We start from the raw sequence: 21,653 nt of genomic DNA on the forward strand, positions 1-21,653 counted from the left end.
AAGTTTGTCATAGCTATTTGGGACAGCATAGCCAAAGGCAGACACAGGGATATCTGGGAGAGTCCAGAGTGGACACGACCAGGCTGAGCTCAGCCATGTTGAGATGGTGGAGGGGAAGGGGAGAAGACAGAAGGGAACCAGGTGCCGTTGTCAGGAGGCGGAAGGTCTGGATTATATAGAGAAGAGCATCCAGCCTGTTAGTAAACAGGCAGTCCCACTAGCCTGCCCTCAGGGATGTAGCAACAGCTTTCATCATCACCTGCTATCTCCAGGTACACCAGGTGTGCTGGGTACTGCACATAAAGAGCCCCCAGGTGCTCTCTTTCTGTCTCTGTCTCTGTCTCTCTGTCTCTCTCTCCCTCCCTCTCTCCCTCTCTCTCCCCCTCCCTTCCTCCCTCTCTCTCTCTCTCTCTCTCTCTCTCCCTCCCTCCCTCCCTCCCTCTCTCTCTCTCTCTCCCCTCTCTCTCCCTCCTTCCTCTCTCTCTCTCTCCCTCCCTCCTTCCCCTCTCCTTCTCTCTCTCTCTCCCTCCCTTCCTCCCTCTCTCTCTCCCTCCCTCCCTCCCTCCCTCTCTCTCTCCCTCTCTCTCTCTCCCTCCCTCTCTCTCTCCCTCTCTCTCTCTCCCTCTCTCTCTCTCCCTCCCTCCTTCCCTCTCTCTCTCTCTCCCTCTCTCTCCCTCCCTCCCTCCCCTCTCTCTCTCCTCCCCCCTCTCTTAGGTTCCACCCTGTCTTCCCATCTCTCCCTCATGTCCCCCATCAAGACGGCCTTTCTCTGTCATCCCTCTCCCAGTAAACCTGGGTGTCTGTTGCATGGCAGAATTTCCCAGCGGCACACCTTGGCCTGGGCCCACTGTTAGGATGTAAAAAGAAATAGAATGGGATGCAGTAGAACTGATATGGAGAGATTTATTTGGGGAAAGGGGAAGTAGAGGGGAGTTAGGACGTCAGTGGACCATGAAGGTAGAGAGACGGGCGGAGACGGGGGAGGCGGGGGGGGGGGGGGGGGAGGGGGGTGAGGGGTGGGGAGGGGGCGGCCCTTAGAGCAAGTGCCAGAGAGCCAAGAGAGGACTTTAGAAGAGTGATGGATGGTGGATTTGTCCCTTTTCTCTTTCTTTCTTTCTTTCTCTTTCTTTCTTTCTTTCTTTCTTTCTCTTTCTTTCTTTCTTTCTTTCTTTTCTTTCTTTCTTTCTTTCCTTTCTTTCTTTTGAGACAGGGTTTCTCTGTGTAACCTTGTCTGCCCTGGACTCACTTTGTAGACCAGGTTGGCTGGGATTAAAGGCATGTGCCACTGGGTTTGTCTTTTTTATTCTGGGTCCCTGGCTGTGGCTGCAGGTGATGACAGCAGAGGTTGCTAAGCAACCTAGAGGCAGGCCACTTATATGCTAACACCCACCAAAAGTACCCCTCCACCCTTGCCACATTTATCCAATTGCAGGCCCTGAGTTTGAGATTTCAGGGTGGTGGGGGTGGGGGTGGGGTGGGGTGGGGGTGGGGGGTGGGGGTGAGGCAGGGGGGGTTAGGTATGCAAACTTGGAGGACTCTGTTTAACAGGTGGGAACTGAGGGATGCTGAGGGAACCTGGTGGCCCGCTGCACTTTGATATGTGAAATAGACACCTGGGCCATTTGCTGGGTGGGGGGCTGGGAAGAGTGTGGGTAGGGTGTTGGAATTTAATGTTCCAGCCTTTTTGTTGATAATAAAGAAGTGTAAGAAGAGGTGTAATTTCCTATGAGAACTTCATGCTGACTTGGGGCATTGCTGCTGCTAGGGACTCAGAAAGCTGGAGTGTTGGCAGAGGCTGGGAAGAGCAGGCACTTTCATGGTTGTGCAGGCTCTGCAGGGTTATCCAGGGCTAGGGCCATGCAGGCAGCAGTTGGAGAAGTTTGCAGGCTTTAATTGATTAGAGATCTGCTGGACCAGATAATGTATTAGGAGCAAACGGTAAAGTTAAGGAGTTCAGGGGGAATTTTTTTATTCAGGGTGTACATTTCAAATTTTTAGGCCCCTGGTCTTGGTAGTTAGAAGAGGAGAGTCCCAAGACCAGGCAAAGAGGGAGAAAACCACCCTCAGGAGTAGGCAGTAGATGGGGAAGCAGGCGGATGTTGACAGGAGTCCTTATCTGGCGTCTGTTCGGCCTGTGAGAAATGAATCCAAGTTGATATCCTGAAGCCTACGACAATTTTCTCTTGAAAAGTTTATAAAAAGAGATAAACGTTTTAGATATGTGAGCATTTCCACTGTTTGTAGTCTGTGCTGAAATCTACATTGCAGAAAGAGCAGTTGACGCATGCCCTTGCCCTAGAAGCTTGGGCACCCCAAATGATTCGCTTGAAAGCATCAGCATTCTCCTCTAGATGGGGTGTGCATAGATCAGACAGATTTTTTTTTTTAGCACCGTGAGAAGCAATGTCTAAGTCTATACTTAGAAGACAACCAAAGTAAATTTAAAATCTCAGGCTTGTGGTTCTAATAGTAGTCAGTACTTTCCAGAGCTAGATGGGTAATGTTAGGATCAGGCAGTGGAAAGTGTCTTGGTGGGCTGAGGGCCGGGTGTGCCACTAAGAAATCACACCATGCAACAGATCTAACGCAAGAGCTTTGTTGGGGGAGGAGGAGAGCGAAAGACTGTGGGGGCATGAGAGAGGGATAGAGACAGGCAGACAGAGAGACCAAGAGACAAAGAGACAGAGAGAACGAACAAGACAGAGTGATCTGGGTGGCCAGGACCTTTTAACAGGTATGCCTCTTGCACAGGAAAATATGCAGCTAGTGGTGACAGTGGAAACGTGGTGCCACATCTCCTGGTGGCAGGTGATGAGGGAGGCCGCTGGCGCTGAGGCAGGCTGGCCAGCCCCTGATTTACAACAAAGAGCTTATCAGAGTGTTAAAATCCTGAGCTTTTGGAGTTTTGGTATAACAATAGCATAGCGAGGGAAAGAAACCTGAAGCTTTGCTCCTTTCTTATGTACCGTAAGTCACTTTCCTAACCCTTTACAAATTGCATTTACACATCTTAAAAACCTTAGACCCTCACAACTTAAGCTTTCGTATCCACACACTTAGCACCAGTCTTACCATTTTACTGCCTCCTAATTAAAAAGAATACCCTCCCCAAACCAAAGACAAAACTCAAATGTTTGCACATTTGTTGTCTTAATATATAGCCCAGATAAGCAGGTGTCTGTCCACTAAGAGCCTGTCTGCTACCAAGACGCAGACCTCTGTGAAACCCAGCATCTTTATGCGGAAGATTTAAATCCTAGGCAAAAAGTTGTTTCTCTTTGGAGTCTAAATCAGAGATTCCTTGCTGTGTCTCTGAGAGACGTTCCTTTGGCATGGAAACATCCTCTTCAACTCCCATCTACCCTGGGACTCCTTTCTCTCTTCCCCTTCTGTGTGGGGACCTCGCCTCTGTCAGGCTTGGCCAGATGCTGGTGGTGAGGACCATCTTGAAACTTATTGCTTACTAAAGCCGGTAAGCGCTACTGCCACCTAGTGGTCATGACTCCCTGCTCAGCTCCCCGGCTTTCCCCTGGTTTATAAACTCTTTCAGATCCGGCCTGGCTGTTGGCTGACCTAATCCATCAATTTCTACTGATGTGTGGTAGTGGCCAATACCAAGTTGTTACTATTCACAAGATATTGGTGTATATATGTATGAGACAGAAACTCTCAGATGTGCTGGACTGACATTTTTGTACATGGTGGTGGTCTAAAGCTTTCCCTTTCAGCATAATTTAAGGAACGCCTGAAGTCTAACTAAGGCAGTAAGACGGGGAGGTGTGGTCTGAGATGGTTGGGGAGCCAGGAGAAGGCTGAATGTGTAATTATGCTAATCATGTTGGCAAATGTGCTAGGGCTTGTACACTGCATGACAGCAGTTTGAGAAAGCAGCACTTTCTTTTTTTCCTTTTCTTTCTCCCCTTCTTTCCTTCCTTCCTTCCTTCCTTCCTTCCTTCCTTCCTTGTTTTTTCTTTTGAGACAAAGTTTTCCTGCGTAGCCCTGGCTGTCCTGGAACTTGCTCTATAGACCCAGCCTGGGCTCGAACTCAGAGATCTGCCTCCCTCTGCCTTCGAGTTCTGGGATGAAAGGCATGCGCCACCACACCTGTCACAAAAGCAGTGCCTTTCAAACTTTAGCCTGTATGGTTTACTTGTGGGGGAGGGGGGTCTGGTTAAGGTGAACTGCCAGGAAATCACGTGTGAGGCCCAGGAGCCAAAATTTTTATTTTCAAGTGATGCTGTTGCTAATTGTGGGTCACACCTGAAGCAAGGAAGCTTCGAAACAGAGTCCTTGAGCACTGGCTCCTCCCGGACTGCCAATAGCAACCGCATCACTCGTCATTAGAGAAGAGTATTGTAAAGACTGAAGGCGGCGACTCACTCTTCTGCACTAGCCTTTATTTGCATGTAGAGACAGGAAACCCAGACCCCTGTCAGTTGTAACAAGCTCATCCTCAGCACACACGGCGAACAGGGGGGGGGGGTCAAAACAAGACCACAGGACCACAGGTTCACTGGAGTATTTGTTTCCCCTCTTTGTTGATTATTAACTCGTTACTTGCTGTTTGACCTTCGAGCATGCACGTATTAGTGGTTTTTGTTTGTTTGTTTGTTTGTTTTGCTTTGCTTTTTTGAAACCGGGTTTCTCTGTGTAGCCCTGGCTATCTTGGAACTCTCTTTGTAGACCAGGCTGGCCTTGAACTCACAAAGATACGCCTGCCTCTGCCTCCCTGAGTGCTGGGATTATGGTGTGCACCACCGCACTCCCACGTGGGTCGTGGGTCGTGCTGGGCAGAGCTCGCTGCTGGTCACTATTATCTTTGCTGTTGTGGAGTACCAAGTTTAGTGCACAACTGATGCTCACGTGTCTGATGCTCATCCGTGGTAGGAATTTGGGTGTTTTCGTTTGGTGGGTTCGTGGTGGACAACGATACTTCCCAAGAAGTGAGAACAGTGAGGAGAAAACTTCTAGAGTGGAGACCAGGATTCTCTAGCCATAGAGTTAAAGGGATCCCCTGGCCCTCCCGTTTCCCCAGCCGCCTACGCCGTAGGCCTGGGCATGTGGTCACAACCAATGAAGTAGACGTTTTTCAGTGTTTTATTGTAAAATAGAGATAAAGCCACAGGGAGGAGTAAGAAACTTCCCACCCAGAACCCAGAGCACATATTCACCAAGTCCCTGCCAAGAGTCGAAGCAGGCGCTCATCCCTGTGGGGAGCCAACACACAGGTGCCTTCCCCCTTCTCCGGGGAGCTCACACGCTGGGAGAGGAAACAGACAGGGCACAGCCACTTCCTCACAGGCCCCAAGGTTCGAAGTGTGAAAAGGGTTGAGAGATAATCAGTGGCTTCATTCATACGTCAGGAAGGACCCGGGAGTCACATCTGCACGGTGACAGTTTCGAGCTTCTGCAGGCAGCTGTGGTAGACCTGGAGTAGAGGTGGTGTTTGGGCTGGCCAGCAGAAGCCAGACGATTGGAAATTTCACAAAACATCAAAAAGGGATTATGGGGATAACATAGTCCACCAGGTTTTACTTTTCCCACTTAGCGCATCATTGCAAAGAAGGGAAAGAGGAGATGTTATTACGATCACTTTCCCCCAAGTTTACCGCCATTTCACAACTGCAGGGATATCAAATCCCCAGCCCGTCTCAGAAAGGACAAACGGTCCGCAAGAAGGACTCTCCCCCACACGTAAGGCTGGCCTAGGAAAATAACAATGAGATCCTTAATTTCTCATTTCTAGGTCCTTTGAAACTTTCCTGTGAGCTGGAAGCGTATACTTGGTGTATGTGATGTCCTGGTGGGTTCTATCCCAAGCACCAAAACCAAAATGAACAACTAGGAGAATAAAAACCTCTGTAGACCAGCGCAGGTTTATAAAACAAGGTAAGGGGGCCACTTGGGGTTGGGGGGGAGATTGTCAAATGACTTGACTTTATTGGTCAGGGCTGGCTACAAGTAGGATAGTGGATTAAAAAAAAACACAAAAACAAAAACAGTGCCAAGCAAGCAGTCTAGACATCACCCAGAGGGCCGAGGCAACAAGAAAGGGGTTTGAACAAGGATCCATTTTGAAAGATTATTCTGGAAGCATCCCGGAGGTTGGCCATGGGTCAGCCAACAGACCGAAGGCAGAGATCTGTCACCAGGGCTCTTCCAGGTCCTTCTGCCATACGCCCTGCAAAAGTTGTTCTGCAGGCCCTGGTGATGGCCAGAGTGAGGAGGCAGTTGGCGGCGTCACTGATGGCCTGGGAGTGGGGAAGGGCAGGTCTAGGCAGGTCTATTGGTCTTGCTGGAAATAGAACTTGGTGACTGTCAGGGGCTCTTCTGGCATGTTGGTGAGGCTTACAGGCCGGTCAGCCTCTAGAGCCGTGCAGAGGAACCAGCCTGGGCAAGCGGCTGACTCAAAGCTGGTGGTGGGGCCTCTCTCTGAGCGGATGAAAGTAAAGCGTTTGTCTTGTTCTTTGTTCTTGCTCAGATCAGCAATGTTAATCTCCTGGAAGTTAAGAAGTGGTCAGGTGATGGCTGAGGGCCCTCAAGGTCCTGGTTGTCTATGCCCACACCTCCCATAAGCTGACCACCTACTGATGGTCAAGAAATGATCTCTTGGAGACCCGGCCAAAGAACACAGGCTCCAAATTTCTTAAGATAGCACAAATAGAACGGCTCGTCCTGTGGTCATCTCTTGCACTGAAAGTCATGCCACTGTGGCCATAGAACAGTCAGTCTAGCAAATACATGGTCACATCGGCAGAGACTGAGGCCACAGAGAGAGTGATCTGTCAGGATCTGATTCCTTTTAAGGAGAGAGGATTGAGAAAAAGAGGTGAGGTGTCTCAAAGCCCATAGACTGTGTTATATGAGGCACCATGGTCACCCTTATTACATTTGGAACAAACGGTCATTCCTCGCCACCAACTCCCCAAAGCTGGTCCTGTCCATTGGCAAGAGATAGTGACAGACTTGAGGGTGTGGCTATTTGCAGTTGGGTTAAAAGTTTGTTGAGCTAGCCCTCAAGATAATGTCTGAACAGCCCAAGTCTATCAAACAGGAAAAGCATTGATGTAACAGATAATGACTGAGGTGCATAGTCTTGAGAGTTGACCTAGCTAGAAGAAGGTGTGTTCGAGTGGGTTAGGAGGCCCAGCACAAGACCCATGGTAGTTCAGGACCTGTGATAGTGTCATAGAGGTGGTCCTCCATGGAACAAATGTCTTCTCCTAGAGTTTAAACCCTTGTGAAGTGCCTTTTTTTTTTTTACAAGGAGTCCATATCAACCATGTCACAGGCTTTCACCGACAGACTATCTAAGCCCAAGTTTAATAAGCACTTTCACTCCGAGGCCCATCTTTCTGGAATAATCTCTCATGAAAACTGGCCACCATGCTGCCAGGAAGCTCAGAGTGTCTACTGAATGGTAAGAAGGTCACATAAAAGATGGTTTAGAGGAGGAACAAGCACCTCAGACAGCCAGTTACTTTGTGGAAACTACGTCAGGAGTTACCTCCAACTATTCCTCTGTGAGGTCCAAAGCACCCCTCCCCTCATCCTTTGGCTCATGGCGTCATGAGAAGCGCCCATGCTTATCATGATGGGTTGATAGCTAAACCAGACTCTTACCTCCAGCTGGAGCTTCATGTTGTCTCCGGACTTGACACAGGACAGGCACAGCTTCCCCCCGTGGATCCCCAGGAACACACTACGAGGGTCAATGGGCACCACGTCAATCTTTTCTGGAGAAGAGCAGAGGGGAGAGTCAGAAAGAGAGACGAGGAGGTGGTGGGGAAGAGTCTGTGGGCATTTTATGTCTCCCTGTTAAAGCAAAAATGTCAAGGTCAGAAGGTCAGGAAGGCTCTGTCTTTCTAGTCTGCAAAAGCTCCAACCGAGCACACTGTACCTAGTTATCCCTAAGGACTGAGCACACTGTACCTAGTTATCCCTAAGGACTGAGCACACTGTACCTAGTTAACCCTAAGGACCAAGCACACTGTACCTAGTTATCCCTAAGGACTGAGCACACTGTACTTAGTTTATCCCTAAGGACCCAGCAAGCCTCCTCCACACTGTCCCCAGCTTGCCTTTATTTTCTCCAGAGAACCTGTCCTCCAGGTGAGCATATGGGCTGTTTGTAGACAGGGCACAGGGCTCATAAGGCCCATAAGTAGGCTCCAGGAAGCCTGTGGACTTACAGTCCGCCTTCCCACCTGCTACTGGCTGGCAGCAGAAAGCTGAGCCTCCCTTGGTGAGCGAGTTTCACAACTACTGAATAAGACAGCGCAGTGGAGAAGGGGCTCAGAGAACACTGAGGAGATGCAGGCAATGCCTCTCTATCACCAACAGAGATGGGGCAACTTTAAACTCCAGTGCTAAAGGACATTCAAATTCTGTCACCTAACTGCCCTCGGTTTTCTAGAAAACAAAACCAGAAAAACCCAAAACAAAACTGAAGAATCTGCGGGTGATGCTCCTCCCAGTTCATTTGGCTTTGTCCCCAGTGTGGATGGGGGGCATAATGAGGGTGGTATCCACAAGAGAAAATAGTATTCATCCATGTCTTAGGCTAAGGAGAGGCTAGGGTTCAAAGAACACAGGAGCACAGGACTGAGGAAGGTCAGCCATGCCTCCTGGCCCCTCTCCTCCTAGCTGTGTCCCTGGGGCATTGTGACCCAGGCTCGATCCTTTTCCACTCTCTTGAGGCCGCTCTCATGTGATCCTTCTGGTGGCCATGTCTCTCATTTCCAACTCAAGAGAAACAAGGACATCCCTCTCACTAGAGGCAGAGGGGTGGGGCAAAGTGATCCCAGGCTCCCATGACACCAGTTTCCCCATTGCTTACTCACCTTCTAATTTAGTATTTGGTCCTTGCAAATACCCAGCAATGAGTTGGTTGTTCCTCAGGTAGAAGGTCTTCTGGTTAATGTCCCAGATTCTGAAAAGCAAAACGGCCTAGCTGTAGTACAGCATCCTTTCTGGTTTCCTCAGACTCAGCTAGCGCACATCCAGATCTGTTGGAAGCGCGGTGCGTAGCAAGTTCATAATACAAATGAGAAGATTCGAGCCAATACTGTGGAAGAGCTCTCTCACAGCTGGTGAACAGAAACCGCCCCCCCCTCCTCACCCCAGAATAGACACCCACTGCTTCAACAGAATGCTCTACAGGGCACCAAGGCGATGCAAACACATCCTATATTCATCCTGGTAAACAGGAAAGCTGCCAGCTGCATGACTTTCTCCTGTTTTTCATGCACTTATGTGTACATTTGGATGGTCACCACTACAACGTGGCCACCACATTACAGTAGTGCAAGGTCAAGGGTTAGACTATACTGCAGCCGAGCTACAATGAGTCTTAGACCTTCAAGCTTTGTAGCTAGAACTTTTACTTTCCTTGCCTGTCACCTGCTCTGGGCCTGGCTGGTGGGGGGGGGGGGGGGGACACAGCTGTCCCCGGGAACAAGTCGGCTTCCTCTAGCTCATGGAGTGGCCTGTTAGTCAGTCACTCCTGTCTTCTTGGTGATGGACTCTCTGGCTTCTAGAGAGGCAGGCAACAGTGATATGTGAAAATAGTGCCCTTGGTGATATGACCTTGGATTTGTATGTTATATCTTTACCTGTCAAAGGGGCTGCAAGACTCCTTGGCTAGCTTGGAGCAGCTCAGGAGCTCAGGACCAGGCAAAGGACACACAGAGTACTGTGCATATGAAGGGGTACTTGTGCCTTTGTGCCTTTGTGCCTTTGTGCCTTTGTGCCTTTGTGCCTTTGTGCCTTTGTGCCTTTGTGCCTTTGTGCCTTTGTGCCTTTGTGCCTTTGTGCCTTTGTGCCTTTGTGCCTTTGTGCCTTTGTGCCGGGTCTCTACTCATACTGAAAGGATTCAATAGCCTAGTGAAAGGGACTCCAGGGTCCTCTCTTCGGGCTGCTAAGAGGATATAGTCAGATCTGAGGGACAGATTACCTTGGGGTGGATACAAACACCTACAGTCAGAGTCCCAGTCTCCAGCTGTGGGAGCAGACAGGGCCAAAGGGGAAGTGACTCAACCCAGACTTCACTCTTAGGAAGGATCGGGGACAGATCGCATCCATCAACAATCTATTTTTTAACTGAAATAAAGGCCTGACATTTTTACTATAAGGTTGATGAAACCCCCCCCACCACCACCACCAAGGCTCTTGATCCAATTTAAAAAGTCAAGTCATTTCTTTTTTTCAGGCGCTTTACAGTTCTCAGAACGTAATTACAGCATCACTCACATATTTAATCTTCCCAACCCTGAAAGGCGCACAGGGGTTGTCATTAAACTAGTATCATATTACAGATAAGGAAACTGGGGACTCCAAAGCGCCATCTTCCAAGTCCACATGGACACAGACTGCTGGTCTGAGCCTTTGACTGGTCTTGCGGCAGTGTTTCCCTCCGCTACATCCCAAAGCTAGGGTCAGTCCTGGATGCCTGTCCATCACTTACTGAACACCTAGGTGTCTGGGAAAGTGAGCACAGGTGACTGCCCTGTTGTCCATGTACGGAATATTTTAAAACATAAAACTGTGCATGTAGCAAGCTGCTCTTGAATCAAGGCTACATCTCTGTTTCCATCCCCTCCCCTGTAGAGCCGGAGCCCTGGATAGGTAGCATGTGTCTCTCTCTGGTCCCTGGTCTGTGCATGTTTCTGGAAGGCTTACCTGAAGGCTTGCATCTTGCAGGGTCTTCTCCCAGAAGGGCGGCAGGCTGCCTCTGAAGGAAACAGAAGGAAGAGAAGGAGAGAGATTAGGTGACTGTGCTGCCCCATGCAGATTTCCATCCCAAGGCTCCAGCAAGGCAGCAGAGCCGAGCGACTGCCATTTCAGCCTCACGGGCGGTCGCTTATAAAGAAAATAGTCATTCACTAGCCTGCACTGCTTTCATTGCCGTCCCACTGTCAGAAGCGGAAAAACCCTCATATTTCCAAAAAGAGAAACCCTCGCTGTTGTCACCCTCAGCCCCGCAGAGTGTCGCAATGCTGTGTTGTAAGCGATCTCCTCCCCCATTTGCCCTTTGCAATTTCCCCAAAATTGAGCCCTCTGTTTTCCCTTCATGGTGTTCCTGGGAAGATGAGCACGATGAAAACCATACTCCCTCATTTGCATGGCAGGTACTATTTGTTGATTCCCCCTCCCCCACCCCCACAGCCCCCGCTTCCTCCTGCCCCCTCCCCACAACAACAAAACAGATCTGAGCAGAAATGTTCCCTTTTCATCAGAAGGCAAGTGGCAAGGCCTGGTGAACAGAGGACAGTGTCACGTCACTGTTATTGTGCTCTTTGGAGAAGGGGCAGTTGGCTAGAGTCTGGATAAACACTGTCCACAACCGGATGGCAAATATTCGATATTTTGTGAACCATCCAAGGTCAACACAATACTCAACTGAGCTGTCACGGTGCAGAACCACCCACAAGCAATTTGGAAGCCTGGAAACTCAATTCTGCTCCAACACACCTTATTTGTGAAACACAGGGCAGGTCACACATACACGCAAAGTTTGCTGACCCACGCTCTGGGGCACTAGGTCTCTCTCAAGAGGTGCTTTAAAGTCAGTTAGCTGTCTTTCCCCAATCCCGTATCTGGAAAGTTAGAATCTTTTAGAAGTGATTTCATTCCCAAAATCACGGTCTTGGAGAAGTGGATGAGGAATGTGACCCGCGGCAGGTTCAGATCCCTTCCCTGCCACTTGCCACTACCATCTCTGTGACCTTGAAAAAGTCACTTCATTTCTTTGTGTCTCTGCCTCTTCATTCTCAGAGTGAGGAGGACCATGTCTTCCTTGAAAGTAGAGGGAAAGAAGGAAGTTAAATTTTGGCCCCACGTGGATGTTGGTGAACATTAACTTCCTTTCTTGCCATTTTTCTGCATAGCCGGGGGAAGGAAAGGCCCTTCCTAGCTTGTGCTATGGGAAGGTGAAGGGCATCTTTATGTGTTGCCCTGAGGGAGAGAGCTGTCCCAGGAGCACAAGCAAAGCGTTTCCCGAACTGGATTGGAGCATAGCGCACACCTTATCTCAACCTCCGGCCACTCGAGAGAGACTCAGAAAGATTACTTAAAGGGAAGGCTTATAGAGCTTGCCAGTGAATGACAACGGAGCGAAGACGCAGTGCTCGCGACCAAGTTATTCCACCACACACTTTGATCTTGACCTCCGTTTCTTTTCTTTCTTTCTTTTTATGATTTTTCAAGACAAGCGTTTCTTTGTGTATACCTGGCTGTCCTGGAACTTGCTCTGTACACCAGGCTGGCCTTGAACTCAGAGATCCACCCACCTCTGCCTCCTGAGTGCTGGGATTAAAGGTGCGCACCACCGCTGCTCAGTGGCTGCGTTTGACCTTATTTTGAACCCAAGAAAGCAGAGTGTGTCTAAAGGACAGTTAAAAGTGTTCGTGGAGAAGCCACAGAACACATGTCAGGTCTTTAAGGAGCTCCCTGTCCCCAACAGATGGGCCATTTCTGCTGCTATAACGCTGAGTGAGAGTTTGGAGAGCCAGGATGGCAAGTGCGTCTCCTTCTTGTGTCGGTGTAGAGAAAGGCTATCTGCCCGTGAGGGCCAAGTGGGTATTCTGTTTGCTCCATTTCTTCATTCGTTTTGACAAGCCCTTCATGGAGCTGCATGAAGGAGGGGATGTGTGTGGACCTGCCTATTTGCTTACAACTTCCAGAAACTGCTGAATTAATTAAGCTTTAAAGTTTCTCTGAAAGGTTTATTAGTCACCAGGTGTACTCTGTTGTTATCGCCCCTGCTGAAAAGAGAAGACGCTGGGCACCCAGCTCCTGTAAACTCTCTAATGCTTGCTTAATGTATCCCGGAAGTTTCCCTGGACTCTTTTATTATTTATTTGTACAAATACTATATCTTACATATTAATACACTCACATGCAGACTCATAGACACAGACAATAGGTTGGTAGTTGCCAGGGGCAGGAGATGGTAGGGAATGCCTCCATGGGAAAGCATGACTTCCAAGAGAGTACAGATGACTTTGCTCAGCTGTTAGCAGTCACCCCAGAAATGATAGGCGGCCTGGCCTTGAGCAAACAGTTTCAGTAAAGAGAGATGGGCTGGCAGCTACGGCTGGAACAATTTCCACAAGCCCCTCACCTCACTTTTCCTCTCCTGGTAGACCCTTCAGTTTCCTGAGGGAGAGAGGCTGCCTCTTGTGCTAATAAACACAGCAACATCAGTTGAGGGTCGGACGCTTGTCTCCCTTCTGTGTCTGGGCCGCCTCACAAACCCAATGGATGCCAAGTGGGTAAGAAGAGTGATTCCTGGGGATCATCTGATAGCTACAGTGGCACTTATTACACACTGGAAATTTGCTGAGACTGGTTGCTAAGTGGCCTCACTACCTCTCTCCTCTAAAAGGAAAGGAAAAGAGAAGGAAAATGAGGGCAGAAGGAGAAAGGGAGGGAGGAAGAAGGAAGGAGAAAGAAAATGGCAACTGTGAGGAGGTAGATATTTTAATTATCCTGATTAATTATCCATTCATAAGAAAACAAAATAACACAAGAAATACCAGACAATGAATGTATCAAAAATAACAATTCCTAAAATTCTATGTAACTGAAGCGAAGCACAAATATTTGCATAACACTGTTCTGTAAATATGATTACATTTACAAATGCTGCAATATAATAGGGTGAAAGCAGGAGGGAGGGAGGAATGGGAGGATACAAGTGGTGGGCTAACAACTGAGTTGTAATCTGAATAAATTAATAAAATTAAAATTTTAAAAACCAAATGCTGCAGTATCTATATACAGTGCACAAGAATGTCATTAAGCTCTAAGTGCTTTGTCAGTTTCTTCCTATGTAACTTCCTATATTATGTTTTTTTTCCATACCATTTTCAGACTTTAACAGAACCGTGGTTTTTTTTTTTTTGTTTGTTTGTTTCTGTTTTTTTGAAAACCTAAGCTTTTGGTGGCTACTAATATAGCAATAATGGAAAAAACTAGAGACTTCTTGATGAAGATAAATGTCCAAAAGGGCCAACTTCGGCAAACTGGTGAAACTTTGTTAAAACATCAAGACAGACCAGCCGGGCGTGGTGGCGCATGCCTTTAATCCCAGCACTCGGGAGGCAGAGGCAGGCGGATTGCTGTGAGTTCGAGGCCAGCTTAGTCTACAAAGCGAGTCCAAGACAGCCAAGGCTACACAGAGAAACCTTGTCTCAAAAAACCAAAACAAAACAAAACAAAAACAAAAACAAAACAAAACAAAACAACAACAACAAAACCCAAAACCAAAAAACATCAAGACAGTATAATCTCAAACGGTCTTGAAAACCAAGGAAGAGAAGTGAGTAGCCGAGGTGAATGGCAGAGCTGTGTCCTAGCCTCTGTCCTCAGACAGTCCAAGCAGAATCCCACCCATATCGTGGCTGCTGGGTAAATGTTTCTCCGACCTCAGCCCAAAATCAGACAGGAAGAGATTATTCCTACGGGGTCTGAAACACGAGGCTCCCAGATGTCCCAGGTCTGAGCCTTCTACCTTATGACCACTCCCACCTCCACCAGAGGCCTGCACGACATCCTTTCTGATCGTGCAAGACATCCCTTCTGAGCGTGCAAAGAGTCCTTGGGCTGACCCCAAGTCTTCAATCCCCTCACATCATTCTGAGCTGTACTTCCTCAGACAAGGCACACAGGCTCTCCAGCTCCCAGGTCTGTTACCCATTAACCAGTTTCAATACTGGAAGCAACAACATGGGTTGCTATGAGGGACGGACTAGGATTCTCACATGATGTACTGAGCCCTGACCCTGGCACATGGGAATTACTCAAACAGTAGCGATTGCATAGACTCTTTACTCCGGGTACCATGGAGGAGATGAGTCACCGCGCCTACCTCCCCTGTCCCACACATGCAGCGTAAATACACCTCCTCTCCCCGGGCACTGGTCCACGCTCCTCCCTTGACTTCCTGTGGTGAGCCTAAGCTCAGCTGGCCTCTGTTCCACTCTTGATTTTTTTTCTTACGGTATGACTGTTGGTGATCTTGCCAGTTCTGCTCACGAACCCCGGGGGCTCAGCCCAAACTCTACTTGCTGAGCCAAGCTTAAGGGGCTCAACACAAACAGAGCCTGGAGACTTTTCTCTGGCCCCTACCAAGGCAGGCAGGGAGAAAACCCAAGCTGGCCGCATGCTGGGGGTGGCAATAGGCAGTAACAAGTAGCTTTAAGGACACAGCAGGGAATAAAATTGTAAACAAAAGTGTTCTCGCACCTGGATCAGGGGCCTTAAAATTCCTTCCTGTCAGGTCCCAAGGAGGGATCGCCTTCACAGATGCCTTATGTTGAAGCTTATGATACTGGAAACACAGCTCTGGCCACACGAGAAGTTTCTGGTATCTCTTAGCTATTTCTCAACATCGGTTGGTTGGTTCTTTCAGTTCTAGAACTTCCATTTGCTTCCCCCACCTTTTTAATTTATTTTTATTTTTTGTATAGTTTGTAGCTCTCTATCAAACATTTTAAATTTGTCTTCCAAATCTTTGGAAATATTATACCTAGGCCTGTGAGCGCGTGCGCTCATGCGCGTGCACATGCATGCTTGTGAGTGCGTCTGTGTGTGTGTGTGTGTGTGTGTGTGTAATGTTGGGTGTCTTCCTCCATTACACTTTAATTTTTTTGAGGCAGGGTCTCTCACTGAACGGATTCAGCTTTGCCAGTGAACTTGAGAGAGTCTCCCCACCCCCACCTTCCTCCACTTACCCAGTGCTAGTATTTCAGGCTCACAAGGTGGATGCTCAGTTTTCGCATGGACAGTGGGGATGTGAAGTCAGGTCCTCATGCTGTGCAGCAAGTCTTTTTACCAACTGAGCCATCTTCTCATCCCTGCATGAGCCTCTTAAAGGCTGTCCCCGATGGCTCCATTATTTGACTTCTTCCTACGTCCCCTCCTATTGTTTGTTTTCCTTTAATGCGCAAACTCCCTTGGACACACACACACACACACACACACACACACACACACATGTATATATGTAACATGGTTTGGTTAAGTGCTCCCAGAATGGTGTTAGTGAGGTACGGTAGGCTCTGCACAGACAAGGGAGCCTTAGGTCACTGGTGGCATGCTCTTGAAGGGAATTTCTCTGCCTTTTTCTTGTTCTTTACTTCCTGGGTGATGAGGCGAGTCCTCTGCAGTATTGATATCTAGTACACCCACAAAAACCCCTAAGCAATGAGTCCACCCAAATCTTGGGCTAGAGGCTCCAAAGCCATGACCCAACGAAACCCCTTTTCTCGATAAGTTAATTGTATCAGGCATTTTATTATCTGACTAACAGAGCACGTCTGGTTACTTTGCATTTGCTCAGGGAGACTGTAGAGCTCTTTTAAGGCTTTGTATGGTTTATCTTCATCCTTAGCCGGGTCATTCTGCTCCTGCTGGTCAACTGGTCAGAGCACGGAAGTCCCGGGTCGCACTTCATCCAATTAAGACTTGAGATCATTTGTAAGTGGACTTGGGTACACGAGAAGGCTCTTCCATTCCATCTAACTCTCTAGGAGTCTCCCCCAGTCTGCAAAAGGTTTATCAGGACCCCTTTGCCTAAACAACACAGTGTATACATTTTATTCAGTTTGTCTGAGCTCACCAAACCAAGGCCCATGAACCTTCAAAAACCTCAGCTTGGGGTAACATTCCCCAGGGACTGAACTCAGGTCCTCAGGTCACATACTAAAGGCATGGGTTTTTTTTTTAACCACTGAACTATCTCCCAGTTGGTCTTCAGACTTTGAAGTTATTAGATGCTTGGGGTGAAGAGACCCAAAGCCAACCTCCACCTTCCTGGACCCCAGATGGTTCCTTATAATCTTGGCCATTCTGTTGTGGATTCAAAAAGTTCTGCCTTGTTCCTGTTATCCACAGGAAGGTTGGCCACAGATGGAACTTGGTGTTAACCAATTTTCAAAAGCCTTGTTACCTACTGTCTTACTTGTCTTCTCATTTCTGTGGTTTCTGTGTTTACCTGACTAAAACAAAAGGCATGGAGGGCTTGTTTTGGCTCACAGTTTTAATGTACATCATGGTGTGGAAAGCACACACATGGCCCGTGAGGCAGCTAGTCATATCCATCCTGTTAGGAAGTGGAAAGCAGTGACTGTTAGTGTGCGGTGCGCTGTTTTCTTTCTTATTCAGCCCTGGGCCTACAATGGGTTGGTGGGGGTCACAGATTGGTACATATTTCCACCTCAACCAATCCAATCTAGAAACTGCCATGCAGACATCCCCAGAGGTTTGTCTTTTGGGTAATTCCAGATTGTATCAGATTGACAATATTAGCTCCCATGCTCACCATGTTTGGGGGGAGACTCAGAAGACGTGGTTGAAGAGCTGGATGGAAGCTGGAACAGGGAAGGCCACTAATGCTACCCCAAGGATCTAGGATCTATCTTAGGGAAAAATCACATTGGAGAGTGTTGTGAGACTTGTTTTAGTCAGATACTCGCGGGGTCAGCAGAGAGATTACACTTGAAATGGGGTGACTGAGCCTGACGTATGCTGTGTTTGATAACTTGGTCTCCCCTGTAAGTTGTATTTGTAGAACTTCCCAGTTTCAGAGGCTTTAAAAAAAAATCCCAGCAAGGATGGTTTGAAGCCACCAACATTGTGTCAGTGGATGGGAAATTGGCAGGTGGGTGTTACCAGCTCCAGCGCCCCTCGGAGGCAGAACCACTCGGTTGCCTTTCTTTCCAGAGAGAAACCATCTTTAGTGGTTCCAACGTTTAAATTCCCTAAGTCTCAAATGGTTCACTCACAGGTCACAGCACTTGCAATCTTGTTGATAAATCCGTCTTACCAGAACCATTACTGAGTCCTGATGTGAGCATCTGCTCTTCCAGTTGGAGCTGTACTTGTGTCACCTGGGCACCGTTTGTGAGATGCACGCAGGCTTTGGGTGAACAAGTGTGCACCCTGAGTTGTAACACAGTCATCTCATAGCCTCTGGCCAACACTTGAATAGCTTGAACATGAGAGTATACTTATACAGTATACTACAGCAGTGGTAGTATTTCCTAACTTTGCTAATCTTTACTAAAATATGGTCCAAAGTTGTTTTTTTTTCCCTAAGTAATGTATAAATATACAGGTATGAGAGGAAGTAGGAAAAAAAAAAAAAAGAACACCACATGGTATAGCCTGATGTTTTCTTTGCCCATCTGTTCCTAGTTACCCCATCAGGCACTTGTGCTCATCCTAAGAATACCCCCAAGGTTTGTTGGAAGCTCCCTTGGGTAGCAGGTCAGGCTTGAAGACAGCTGTGCTCTTGGCCACCTCTGTACCCAAGCTTTAGCCCTAATGTCAGGGTGATCACACGTGTTCTCCCAGCTAGTAAAGGACATCCAGGAGACTGGGCATAAACCAGCCCTTGTGGATCAATGCCTTTCAAGAGGCTCACTCTCTTTCCAGATGCAGCTAGAAAGCCTCCCCTGCATCCCTTGCAAGGCCAAGCCTTCCCAGGCAGCTTTTACTTCCGTGGCTTGTGGGTGTGATATGGCCTGGCCCTGAGTGTCATCATCTGTGGGGCCATCAAATTTCAGAGGCACAGGTTCACTTCTTTCTTTGATGATTACTTTCATAAGGCAAGAGGTGATGGAGACAGACAGGAATTCTGAGGGAGGGCACAACTAACTGTGCTGTCATCTGCTGTGCCTCTGTTACTGCGTTCGCTTGCTACGGCCCCAGAGGGGCTGAGAGTCCATCAAGTAGAGGGAGCGTGGTTGCTGGAACAGACAGTTAGGAGCTCACATCTTCAACTACAGACACAAAGCACAAGCGAAATGCATGTGGGGTGAGGTTTCAAACTCTCCCACCACAGAAATGTCCTCTTCTAACAAGGCTGCACCTCCAAAACGTGCCCAAACAGGCCACCAACCAGGGACCAAGTGTTCAGAAACTCAAGCATTTCTAGAGACCATTCCCACTCAAACCACCACAGTCTACTCTGCCGCTGAGCGACACCCTGTGTAGCGCCACACGCTTCATACCAACCTACTCGGTGCCAAGTGGACATCATTGGACCCACATTCATGATAGGAATGTGCCTGGACACTCTGTAGAAAAAAAAATCCTCAAGGCTCAGAAAGACTACGCTTGCTCTAGACACTATCTGAGGCAGGATTTAAATGTTTTTTTTTTCATTCTTTCCCATACTACATACAGCCCTGCCAAAGGGGCCTCAGGTGTTTCTTTCTTTGCTTCACTGCAAGGACGACACAAGTGAGAAATCTACTTATTCTCACGGTGTCAATTTTGGCTCTAAATCATATCCTATGGAGTAACTATTTAGTTTTTCAGGAGATTGTTTTAGCTTTATTATTGAAAATTCTGTATCTCAGTGAGGTCCTCAGTCCTTTTAAAGCCTAGCATGCTTGGCCACTCTAAATTGTGAGCCCTTTAAATGGAGCTTGCACTTCTGGTGGGTGGTGCCACAAGTTGCGAAGACGATTGAGTTAATGACTGCCCAACTTAGCTTGTGGTTATTGGCAGAGGTATGATTCATTCAGATAGATGATATGTACTTTAGATGATAGACAAATTCATAGACAATATATAAGACAGACAACTAGTATACAAAAAGTATGCAAAAGCCAAAAATGAGTTTCTCAGCCAGGAAAGAGAACGCAGGAACTAAAAGAGTAATCATACCCGCCCCCCACGGACTCATTTCAAGTTAAGCCATTTATCTTAAGATGATGTTAGTGTCTAATATTTTTTAACCGTTTTCAAGTGCGGGTCTTAAACAGGATCTGTCCTTCCTATCACTACTGTTTTCTCCTTCTCTTTATTCCTTCTTTCTTCACAAACATCGTCTGTGAGGTAAATTGTGGGACTCCATGGGTAAAGACCCGGAGGGGGAGGTATATGGTACAGCTTTGTTCTATCTTCTGCAAGTTTTACCATCAAATCACACATTTAACTCTTTCAGTTCTTAGAGCCACGTCTCTGTGTGGCCACAATTGGAGGAGCTCCCATCTCTCTTTTGGCTTTTGATGGGGCTTCTGATTGCTTCTTCCAGGGACTGTGGTGTCCATATTGGGCATGCCTGCACTGATCGCCGAATTCAACCCAATTCATTCTCACCGGCATGTGGCACCTAAGTTTACGCCAGTTCTGTATATTTTGTAATAAACTATTTTACGCTAAGATTCTGCCTGGTTCTGGAAATGGCCCCAGCATTCCGCTTTACGACATTTGTAAACTGTGTAAGACCTCAGGCTAGCAGAGTAATACTTTCCACAAGAGATAAGGCACCCACTGTGGGAAAGGGGAGGGTGTGTTCTCCTCCTCCTCACAACGCACTTCCACTCTGTGATCTCGCCCAGCCACTGTCCCTGTAGCTCAGCGCAGTGGATTGGAGAGAGGCTCATCTACAAGCGACCCTAGCTGCTCCCCAGTGCTGGTTGTACAGCCTTGGACAAATTGCTTCATCTTTCTCTGTCTATTTCCTCTTCTGAAAATGTGGCGACTTGAGGCCCTTCCTCATATGGAATTGCGAGGATTAAATGCGGTGAGCCACTTAAGAGCTTCTTCTTCGCAAAGCTCCATGGGAGTGTCCACGTCCCTCCAAGGGCTTGCCAGTTTTTCTTAACATCAAAGAGTAGAGAGACCACCCTCCCCACCCCACTGCCAGATAAATGGTTCACTGAGCAAGAGCCAAACTGAAGTTAGACACTAAATCGTAAGACCAACAATCCCCAGAAGCCTTTGCACCTTACATGTTCTAAAGAGAGATAGCAACCTGTTTTGCTTGCTCATTTTTTGTTGTTACATTTAATCCTGGTCCCACAGGTAACATCTGGCTTTTCCTGTTAAAATGCCCACCTGACCCTACATCCTCTATGACAAACATCTCTGGGAGCTGTGTCGCGTCAGTCCTTTGATTCTCTGCAGAGCCATCCCTTAGCTCTCACTCTTCAACCTTGTGGACCTGGGCTGCTTTCTATCAAAAATTCCCAAGAAGCACACACTTCCCTCCTCCATCTTACAGAAACACTGAATTCATTTCCTCTTTCTATAAACAGTGGAGGATGGCCACCACCTCCGGTGACTTTTCTCATAACGGGCACGCCTCCTCTGCCCCAGCACATCTAGGTAGTTGCCTGGGATGCTGTGGCCTCCCATTGGCTTTTCAGATAGCCACTTGGCAGCAAGCATTGGGTCAGCACTAGCGGCAAATCTGACTTTACAGAGCTTACCTGAAGCCATGGGAGAGCGTTAAGAGGATACAAGGTCTTCCACCGTCTTCCAACGTCTCACTCCGGAGAGAGGAGCTCAGTTTAAAGAGCACCCAGGCAGCACCTATGTCACAGACCCTCCCAGGGTGGAACTGCCCCTCCTTCCAAGCTACCTAAGCAGGACAAGAGGGGGAGCCGGCCCCTCCCATACACCCACACTGGGCCAGTCAGCCCTAGGCTGATGACTGATGTCAAGCCAGGCCCAGCTTCCAGAGGCGTGACTCAGGCTAGCAGAAGCCAAACTGGTTCTTATCTACGTAAACCTGGAGGTCACATGTGGGAAAGGAACCGGATTTATGAGGAGGGACCTTTGTCTCACTCCAAACCCGGCTGTTACCAGACTATCGTGTATGCATGAATTCATTCAAAATACACCTTGACTTA

General features: G+C 48.0%; 1 protein-coding gene across 3 annotated transcripts; it reads right to left on the minus strand.

The window, feature by feature from the left end:
- Positions 1 to 5,079: 5,079 nt before the first annotated feature.
- Positions 5,080 to 21,386, minus strand: IL1RN (interleukin 1 receptor antagonist). 3 transcript variants are annotated; one of them, XM_084797516.1, is made up of 5 exons: positions 21,231 to 21,386; positions 10,681 to 10,732; positions 8,844 to 8,932; positions 7,624 to 7,736; positions 5,080 to 6,499 (listed from the first exon to the last, which is right to left on the minus strand). In XM_084797516.1, exons 1-5 carry the CDS (start codon positions 21,238 to 21,240, stop codon positions 6,284 to 6,286), a joined length of 480 nt encoding a protein of 159 aa, XP_084653642.1. In that variant the 5' UTR covers positions 21,241 to 21,386; the 3' UTR covers positions 5,080 to 6,283. The 3 variants fall into 3 exon arrangements, with proteins under 3 accessions (XP_084653642.1, XP_084653643.1, XP_084653641.1); XM_084797517.1 differs by lacking the exon at positions 21,231 to 21,386 and adding an exon at positions 10,889 to 10,991; XM_084797515.1 differs by lacking the exon at positions 21,231 to 21,386 and having other exon boundaries at positions 10,681 to 10,826.
- Positions 21,387 to 21,653: the final 267 nt, after the last annotated feature.

Source organism: Acomys minous (assembly GCF_964271855.1).
Source record: "Acomys minous genome assembly, chromosome: 10".
In the NCBI taxonomy this organism is placed as follows: domain Eukaryota; kingdom Metazoa; phylum Chordata; class Mammalia; order Rodentia; family Muridae; genus Acomys; species Acomys minous.